Here is a 10,151-nt window from a genome sequence, read left to right as displayed (position 1 = left end):
TAATGTAACCCTGTTTCCCTTGATCAGTTATCTTGGTAGCTGGCTATTTAGTTAAGCATTTCTCTCTTGTATGGACAATTGGGATGGAAATCTTTAAGTCCTGCTTTCCTGAATACCATGACTTTTATTAAAGAATGATGACTTCATCAGCATCTTGGTTTTGCCAATATTTGAGCTGTACACAAAAAGATTGTGCTTTTCACTGGCAGTATCTGAAGTAACCCTTTCCTCTCTTTTATCTTACTTCCATAGGTTTATGAAATACTGAAAAGAACGACATGTACCAAAGCAAAATATAGCATGGGTAAGGAACATTATTTAGCTTTAAGATTGGTATCGTTTTCAGGTATTGAAAATAACTGTGAGTTGTAACTGGCTGTGGAGTTTAGGTTTTTCCCCTGCCCTCTAATTTGATGTTTGTGGATATAATTGTTTCATTTGGAAATTTAATTAATATAGCTGTTTGGAATTTTTTCAAAAGTGATTTTATAGATTTGACTTTGAATTGAAGTGGTAAGTGAGCATATAGCCCCTGCAGATGTTAGTTAGGTCCTTTGCAGCAGGACTGGATGGTGATATAAACCAGTGGATAATATGTGCTCTGTGTTGGTTCAGTCTTACACTCACTGAAGCGGATGAGGGTATTGCCATGAAGTTCAATAACTGCAGTTAAAGTCTATGGTTTGGCCCATTCCTTTGAAGTAGGAACCTCACGTTTTTATCGTGGGAAGGCTTTTCAATGACTTGAGTGAAGTAGTCTTAACTGATGACTGCATGAAACACTGTTCTATGTGGAACTGAGATTACCCTGGTGGAATGGCCAAGGACTAAGGCACACCCTGAAAGCTGGCCCATCTCTTAGCCCTCAAAACAGTTGTTGCAAGTCAGTTGCTGTGAAATTGGTACTGCCATGGCCAGTAGTTCTAGGATTTCAGCCTTGGGGCTTGTGCTGTAAGAAGTAAATTCATAATACAGGTAAACATGAATTACAGATCAGGTCATCTGAAAGATTTGTTGGCAGCATTTCCTGTTCAGTTGTTACATACTTTATTTCATACATATTGTGATATATAGGTCCCCTTGACTGTGGGAGCAAAATTAACAAATAGTTAATTGTAAACCAAATGATATAAGGATGAAGGGTGAATACCCTCCTATCCAAGCTTTTTAACAGGCAACCAATAGAAACAAATTTGTATGAGAAAAGTGCGTGAACATGGGAGAAAATGTTTGATAACAGTTGGAATCTGTTATGGCATTTATTTGCTTACAAGCAGTTAAATATAACAATGGGAACTTGAATTACAGGTAGTTCTGTTCAATATTGACCCATCAGCTGCTTAGAAATACATCAAATAATAGAAGAATAATTATGCCAAAAATGATTTTCACGCTTTGACTTTTCTGTTGAAGTAACAACATACAATGTACAATTGTTGAGTCCTTGTATACACTGAATTTTGGTGTTCAGCCAGTATTAACAGAAGTACTGTTTCCCTGTAGCATGGGAAATCCAAATTAATCTGTGACTTTCAGGACCCTTCTCGAGGCTGGTGCTGGATCATTTTAATTGGAAATTACGTATTTGCACTCTCGAAAGGGGAAGGTCATACAGTTCGGTTTCAATTCTTGCCTTGGATTTGATTACTCACTTGATATTTTTTCTTTCTTTTTTTTTCTTTTTCCCAGTCCCGAAATGGGAAACACATTAGAGATTAGTTGAATAGCGGGGAGGCTAAAGGCAAGGTCACACAGTATACCTAATAAAAATGTCATTAGGCCAGCCTGTCCGTGGGTATACTCAGCATAACTCAATCAGGTCCTTTGTGTTCCAGCGTTGGAATGCTGGGTTACAACCCAGCAAAGGTTGCAAACAGATTTGAGCAAACACAGATAATGCTTCAACATTTCTGCCCAGCAGGAAAAAGGTGGCTGCCCAGTGAACACTGCAGTCTTTGTTATTTATTTTGAAAATTTGCAAAAGTATGAACCTGTCTTCATTGTTAAATACTGATATGTAGAAGGGTACTATGTAGGTCTTCGATCGGTTGCACAGCCCTAGAAAAATAATCTGATCACTAGCTGTTTCTGCCAGAAGTGTGGAAACATTTGCAGACAATTCATAGTACTGTATAATCTTAAATAGGACTTTGAAAATCAACGATACTGCAAGATACTGAGCATTCCTGGAGTAGTTCCTCCAGCAGGTGATTAGTATCTTGAAAATGTTAATGAACTTGGAAAATTCTCATTTCAAGAACAATCAAAAATGTCTCAGTGATCCTACAGTTAGCTGTTTCCTGGTTCATAGTCAAGGTTCCTTCAAATCCAGTCCCACGCTCTTTTCTTAGCAATGAACTGATGGGCAGCATGGAGCACACTGCAGCACATCATTTTTATTTCCTTTTTTTAAGTCCTTTTAAATTCTCCACAATGCCAGATTTATTTTTTTTTCTTGGCATTAATCAGCTTAGCCTTGCACAAAGACAAATACTTGACTTAGCTCTGATTCAGCACCCAAGACTGGTTCGTTGAATCCCCAAATGTATCTTCCCAGATAACGTGACACCTTCAGACGTGGGTAATACTCCATAATTGGAAGTAGCTATATTAATGCCAGCAGCTGCAGCAAGAACATTAGAGGAGTAATGTGCTACAGCCCTCAAAGGTCCAGGTCCAGCCCAGTGACCTTTGGGAATGGTGCAGTGGACTGCAATGTCGAAGAGCCGCTTGCTGCTGTGCTCCTCCAAACTTACACGTTAGCTCCTCCCAACCCATCCATACTCTGGCCCTAAGTTAAGGAACACTAACTACCACACCTGGGAAGGCAGGGCTCCTCCAAGTCCCTTATACCACATACATTTTATAGATGAAGCATTAATTGCTTTCAGCCTCATGCATGTCACTAATAAACGGATGTGTAAACAGGGAAAGGAGAGGGAAGAAAGAAGGAAACTACCCTTTTAAATAAAAGACGAAAATGTGGTAAATATGGTAAGTATTACGCCAAGGTCTTCGCAAAGGCTTTCCCTACAATTTCTCTAAGCAATCTGAAATCTTAATTCAAAACTTTGTGTGGATGATGAGTGTGTATGCGTGTTCCTGTACGCCATCAATTCCAGCCATATTCTTCTTGTGATCGAGCCTTCTGCTGTACACTTTCAAATCTTCAGGCTTGCCCTTAAATCAAACTGACTTTTCAGAAAATGTAATTTATTTTAATGACTAATTTCAAGTCATTGGCTTCTAATTCTTGATTCTCAAATATATATGACTTCCTCTTGCTCTCTGCAGTTTTCCATTTCATAAAATGAGTCATGTTTAATAACCTATATGATTAAAAATGAAACTACATGGAAAGGAATGAGATGGCAGAAAAATCATTATCTGACCAAATGACTCTTATTTTGAGGGAAATCTCCAGGAAGGATGATAAAGTGAGACTGTCTAACCTTAAAATTATAAATAACTATTATGTCTTTATTTTTCAAGGGATCACCAGTCTGCTTGCCAATGGAGTTTACAGTGCTGCGTATCCTTTGCATGACGTAAGTGACCTTGCAATGTATTTTACATATCTACTATCTGACAAGAAATCCTCAATGCGTTACATATTAATGGCATCATCCCAAGCCATGAGTGTTTTGGATCCTGACTTCCTGCTTGCTTGTATCACGACTGCAGTAACTTCTGTGGGTTGTTTCCATCACTCTGCTCCTTTTAATGAACTCCCCACCTCTGTTCTAACTTTGATGAACATAAGTAACGTTTGAACGTAACATTAGAAGAGTTGTTTTGCTGGCTTAGCAAATGAAATGCTTCTGTTATTTTCTGACCACCTGCTCCTGAGATCCCTGGCATCAGTGTTAAGAAATGTATTTATTCCTGGGGCACCAGGTAGCTTGTTCCCTCAACCACATCTGCCTGGCATCCCCCTTGCCAGCACAGAGGTGTCAGTAGCTGTGTGTCTGTGCGACTGGTTGCCACTGGGGGAAAACCCATAAGCAAGACCTTGAAGTGACATGGGACTGGGCATGGCTGCAGACCGTCTTACTGATGAAATCTGCTCTTGAGCAGTTCAGTAAGATGTCAAGAGTGTGTTCAACTATGGTGTTTGTCAAGAGGATTAGAGAGAGGTGGGGAATTTTGGTGGCATTCATACCTGAGCTGGGGATCCCTATCCTGCCAGAGGTACACAGCAGTTGGGTGCTGATGACATTTTTACTTAAAGGTTCAAGGTACAACTAGAACTAACAAACACATGCTCTTAGCTAGACTGTAACAGAAAGGCTTGACAGCTGTCAAGGGGACGTGGCAGTCGTGTTCCTCATGATGTACTGGCTGTGTGAGCTTACAAGGGCTGTCGTGCCTGGTGCCGGTTTTCTGGATGTGAAGATGAAGTGTGTCTTCCTAGTTTTCTGCTCCCCTCACTCACACTGGCTTTACACGGGACCACGAGTGTTTTATCACGATGTAACTGAGACCAGAACAGCCTCTTTATCTGCCTGATGTTTATCATAAATGTCAGGCACTCTTAAACTACAGCAATATCGCATAGAAATCCAGAAAGGTTAAATAAACTTCTCTGCATGTACTTGTCTCATGTCTTTAGACAGCTACTGATAGTCTTGTATATAAGTTATTTATTGTCTTGGTTTACTCCTGTATCATATTTAAAAATAGCTTCAAATTAAAACCTCAAATCTAATCAGCCCTGAGTGTTTGGAGAGTCTGGATAGGGATCAGCTCTCTCAGCTGGTCTCTTCTCTTGCAAGTGGACTGAGCTGAACCCCAAATACCATGGCAATACCGCATCCTTTCCCTTGACATTTTTAGGCCACCTTTATCACTTATTCATTCCTTTTCCCCCAGTGACGGACATTATTACTTTCTTAATGTGCCTGATGACAGAAGACAAAGTGTGCTATGACAAATGAACTCCGAAAATACAGCATTATTTTACAGATTGCTTTTTCTGTTTTTGATGCATTAAGTGAGTGGGATACATGGGTATGCAAGATGCATAGCAGTTCTGGGTGCGACTCACTGAATGACGCAGATTTTTTTTTTCTTTTTTTTTTTTTAAAGGGTGACTATGAAGGTGAAAACATTGAACCTAATGACAGAAAAGTAAGTTGATATCAAGGGGGTTTGACCTATTTGCACGAGTCCCAGCCTGAAGAGTCACCTGTTGGAATCTGGATGTTTGCTAAATTTTCACAGAAAATACTGCAAAAAGGCACTAAATGGCAAGCAGTAGAAGTACTTTCCAGTTTTTAAGTTTACCCAAATATGAAATGCAGTATGGACATGTATAAGTTACCAAGCTCAATAATGATACATTTCTCGCCCTGTTGGTAAGAGTACTGACAGCGTTTACATATAAACCCTCCTAAAGTTCAGATGATGTCATTTCAGACCAGGTCTGATGAGAATATGCTCAGTCATATTCCAGTATCTGTACCTGACGTAAATCCTGCTCCACTCTATAATGAGCTCTGGTTTCAACACTGCAACCTCTGCTGAATTAATGTGCTGCTGATCTGGAGTGTGAGGATCACAACTGGGTTGGGGGGAGGAGGAGGGAGGCAGTTGAAAAACGTAAGCATAGAAGTTATTGGGAAAGAAAGATTGAATATTTATCAGAAATGAGACATTCTCAGCAAAGCTTTAATGTGCACTGTTCAGCCAGAAGCTGCCCTGTGAATGTATACTGATACATCGCATCATTTTTTGCATACATCTGTGGTTTAAATTGTGTTTTTATTGTTTGTATACTGAAAGACATTTGTTCATAGTGGTAAAAGGAGTAGGAAATATTCCAAGGAAATAACTTTTCATAAGAATAACCAAATTTTTCTCCCTTTGAAGAAGTATTGATTTCTTAATTTCAGAGTACAATTACTACATACTCCTGATCACACTTCTCTAAAGAACACAGGCTTTTTTTTCCCATGTATCAGAAAAAAACTGAAGTAGAGTGGTTATGACCAGTTCTCTCAGGAGGAGCTACTAAATTTAGGTGCCATATATGTTGGGCTTTCAGACTTGAAACTTTGCCTTTTCAGTTTGTTTGACGGTCACATATCCAAAACTTTGCTGTGGACATTCAGATAATAGGAAAAACGGGTATAAAGCCTTTCAGGTTGGTCATGTAAAAAATAGGTACCCAAAATTAAAGGTCTGCTGGGCCTTAAAGATGCAAATGGCTCATCAAAATATGTTCACCCTCTATTAATGTGTGTTAAAAATACCACATACCTGTCATTTCATTATTAAGCAACACATTGTTCAACCAAAAACAGGATGAGAGTGCATGTTTCCTCAAGGCATCTGGACTATCATTTTTATTACTAACTTTTCTGACCTCACAAATTCATTCATTTCACAAGTTCACTGTGTGTTTGGAAATGTTTACCTTGGCTTTTGACTTCCAGTTCCTTCAAATAATCTTGTGGCGTGTTTTGGCATGTCTGTTCTGGTTTCTTGAAACTTGCTTTAATCTAATCCAGTGCTAGGCCAGGCCTGTGCCTTTTTTAACTACAAAATTAAAGATTTGAGGCATAGAAATGAAGTAAATATTTAGTGTACTGATCTCCTCTAATCATGTCTTTGAAGCTGTGCTTTGAATATCAAGCTGATAAATGTCAGGATAAAAGAGATAATTCATTTGTACTTTAGGCATAAATTTGGTTTGAAGTGTTGTACAAAACTGAAACATGGCATCGATGCAAAATCTCCTTAGCTTAGTGTTTTCCTGATATGCTTCACCAGCTTAGATCACAGAAATGGAATCTAATTTCCAGCACAAACTTAGTTTGTAAAAATGAAGTAAAAAAAATAATAAAAGGAAGGGTCTTAGCTAGTGCACATAGATGTTGAGGTGTCCCAAATCATTAATTGTTTCCCAGACACAGGCAGCTGGCCTTAAACTTTCGGAAAATGTGGTTGAAAGAAACCTAAAGCAGAATAAAAATAAAATTAGCAAGAACGATGCTGCTTAGTAAAGGCCTGCCTTTACATTTCAGTTTCTGCTCTTACTGTTGTTAGGAAACTAATAAAGATTTATGATTTTGAGTTGCAGAGGGGAAAATCCACAGTCCACTTAGATTTTTTATGTCATATTTCTGTAAAAGTAAAGCTGTATTTTTTTGAATGGCTTGAACCATTTGCATGAGAAGCACAGCAGTTCAGCTTGGAAAGTTTGTGTTAATGATTTGGCAGAACTGCAAAACTACTTTAGAAATGTTGTTCGCTGTATGACTTTTCTGTGATAAAATGCAAGAAGTAGGAATGGGCATGGGCAGTCCTGCCCTTCCTTGCTTTGCTGCGTTTCACTGGAGAGCTGTAGGAGGCTGACATCTCTCAAGTTTCTCATGTTAAAATAGCCTACAGATTTAAGCAATAATACCCTATTTTGGTCTGTTCTTCTATAAACATGATTAATAATGTTGCCCTCCCTGTAATGATAGCTGGTTTAGGTTGTGGCTCCCCGATGCAGTTCCTTCCACAGCTGAGCTGCTTGTACAGCCCTCACCCACTGATGGAGATTTGTGCAACCAAGCTCTGAAATTTGTTGTCTTTTTTTTCTCTATTTTTTACCCAATGTTCAACAAAAAGAAGTACCTCAGCAATAATCAGTTTGTGCTTTTACATTTGAGGAAAAAGGAAAAAGATGATGTTGTTGCTAAATGAATTAATGAATACAGACGTGACCATCAAAGCATCTCCTTGAAATATCGGTAGCTGGCCCACAAACATCCTGCTACCAAGGTCATGTCACTGGGTTAAAGCAGGAAGAAGAGCAGTAAAGGGAGACCTGACTTCACAAGAGCTTGTAAAGCTTCTCTTCCCCTTGTCCCACAGAGGAGGTGATGGCTGGGTGGCCAGTGAGCACAGTTCCTCTTCTCCAGTATTGTTTGTACACACATTGATTGCTTATTCACTCTGTTAGCTGAATTGAATTAAGAAAAAAATAGGGTCTGAGAAGCACTATTTATATATTTTACAAAGTAAAAGCTAAGTTGAAGGCCTCACAGGAAACTATTTTTGTGAGTGATTTGATTTTATAAATCACTAATGGGGATCATTGTTTTCCTTGGCCCATATCCTAATCAAAAGGACGAGTGGAAATCATCGTGTCCTTTTAGTTTAAAGCTGAAAAACTCTTAAATGCAGCCTTTGAGACACCTCTGCACAGCACCTCTTGATGGATGATGAATATTATGGTTTGTGTAGTGAAAAAAAAACCAGTTTATGCTAGGTTTTTTTCTGTCTTCTAACTCAAAGCATATTCATCTTTCACATCCATTCCACTAGATACCTCCTACGGATCGTAACATCAGGACTACTGTCCCTGTCCCTGCTATAGTTATCCGTCAGTCCAGTTGCTGGAGAGCCTTTTAATGTACTAGAATTCATCACTGTACTATAGCATGCCAGAGCATCAAATTTGTTTTTAATACTTAATGCATACTGCGTGTATTGGCAGATTATGGCTTGAAACCACAAAGCAGTGAAACCAGATCCACAGCGTAAGCTCTGCAGTTTGCTGGACCAAAGGAGAAACATTTGTGTACGCAGCGCTTTAACTTTTGCTTTGCCTTTTTGTTTTACAGCTCCTGTGTGAGGAGTGGGCAAGCTACGGAGTTTTTTATAAGTACCAGCCAATTGACCTGGTCAGGTGAGAGTTCAGCCCTTAACGTTGTGTTTCCACTGGGCAGCGCCGAAGCTGTGCACAGTGATGCTCGGGCGGGTGTCCCTGTGGGGGTGCTGCCCTCTGTGCCACGCTGGAGGTTTCTGGAGAATGGCAAGTTCATTGGGTCAAAAGGAGGTTTCTGTGAGTTTAAAAACACACTGATATATCCCACCTAGTGTGAAAGCTTGTGGGGGACATAATTTTAATTAATTTTGTTTGCTGGTGGTGAGAGCTAAGACCATGAAGAAAAGGAGGTGCTTTTTAAAGAGGATTCACTCACAGGAGATCCAAAGATACCGACTTACGCAGCAGAAGCACAGGGGAAAAAATGACTTATTTTCATGGTGCCTGTATCTCTGGATTAACTCCAAGCATCATGAGAAAGAGAGTCCTCTGAGAAGAAAAAAATTCCCACAGGTCATCAGATCTTACTTTCTCCATGCTTAATCCAGCTGCAATTTGTAATTTTAGCCATGTTATATTTTAAGAAATAGGAAACATTTCTCTCTCTCATTTCTTTTTTTTTTAAATGTATTTCAGAAAATACTTTGGAGAGAAGATTGGACTGTATTTTGCCTGGCTGGGAGTTTATACACAAATGCTTATTCCAGCTTCAATTGTAGGGATCATAGTTTTCCTATACGGCTGTGCAACTGTGGATGAGAATATACCAAGGTAAAATAAATAAGTATATCATATTGCTGGAGGCCACTAGAAACTCAATGTAACCTTTCTCTAGAAATGTTTTGTCACTAATATCTAGGGTGAGCGCAGCCAAAACTCCTGGCTGCTGCGGCTTGCCCTGTGCCACCCACAGCCCGATGCCCCGATCCATGTTTGCTGGTGGTGGCTTCCCGAGGTCTGTCTGCCAACTGGCACTTGCCAGTGTGTGGTGTGCTCCCTCTGCTTTCCCTCCTCATGCCCCACACACTTCATTGTTTGGAAGCTGTGCTGAAAATTAAGCCAAGTCTGTAGGGATAGGAGAGCTTGCGGTCCCACTGATTTCTGATCACAGTAAGAGATGGATTTGCTACCAAGGGCTGAGAGTTGCTGCAGCATGTTTTTAAATCATTAGCGTTTTTTGTTAATATTACTTGTGGAGTTTGCATTGATGTACTAAAAATAATTCTTGGCTGGTTGCTCAGGTGTTGGGTTTTTTTCCTAACTCAGATCATTATGTTAAAACAAACCAACAAAATACTGCTAATGATAGGTTTTAGTGCTTCCCATCGTAAAGTGCTGAGGAGGGCATTGCGTGCCATAAAGATGAATCAAGAATATACATGCCTTAAATAAGCAATTGTGATCAGATTAGCAAAATCTTGATGTCCTACTATTTTTAATTTTTTATTAAGTTTTGTATTTTAATATTTTTAAAGCCCTATGATTTTGCATTATTTTCCCTGCATGCATCATCAGCTGTAGATGAAAATGACATAGTTTGTACATCAGC

At 39.4% G+C, this 10,151-nt stretch overlaps 1 protein-coding gene across 3 annotated transcripts in view; it reads left to right on the top strand.

Annotated features, from left to right (window-relative positions):
- Positions 1–10,151, top strand: part of ANO1 (anoctamin 1) — an 82,455-nt gene that overhangs the window by 46,704 nt on the left and 25,600 nt on the right. For 2 of the 3 annotated variants that reach the window (XM_056354847.1, XM_056354844.1), the window contains exons 7-12: positions 253–304; positions 2,929–2,994; positions 3,493–3,548; positions 5,089–5,130; positions 8,619–8,683; positions 9,239–9,373. In XM_056354847.1, coding sequence (XP_056210822.1) covers positions 253–304; positions 2,929–2,994; positions 3,493–3,548; positions 5,089–5,130; positions 8,619–8,683; positions 9,239–9,373 — 416 coding nt within the window. The remainder of the gene's footprint in view (positions 1–252; positions 305–2,928; positions 2,995–3,492; positions 3,549–5,088; positions 5,131–8,618; positions 8,684–9,238; positions 9,374–10,151) is intronic. The other variant, XM_056354846.1, reaches the window with a different exon arrangement.

Source organism: Falco biarmicus, chromosome 10 (genome assembly GCF_023638135.1).
Source record: "Falco biarmicus isolate bFalBia1 chromosome 10, bFalBia1.pri, whole genome shotgun sequence".
NCBI classification, from domain to species: domain Eukaryota; kingdom Metazoa; phylum Chordata; class Aves; order Falconiformes; family Falconidae; genus Falco; species Falco biarmicus.
The sequence above is the reverse complement of the archived record's forward strand: the minus strand, read 5'-3'. Positions and strand labels throughout refer to the sequence as shown.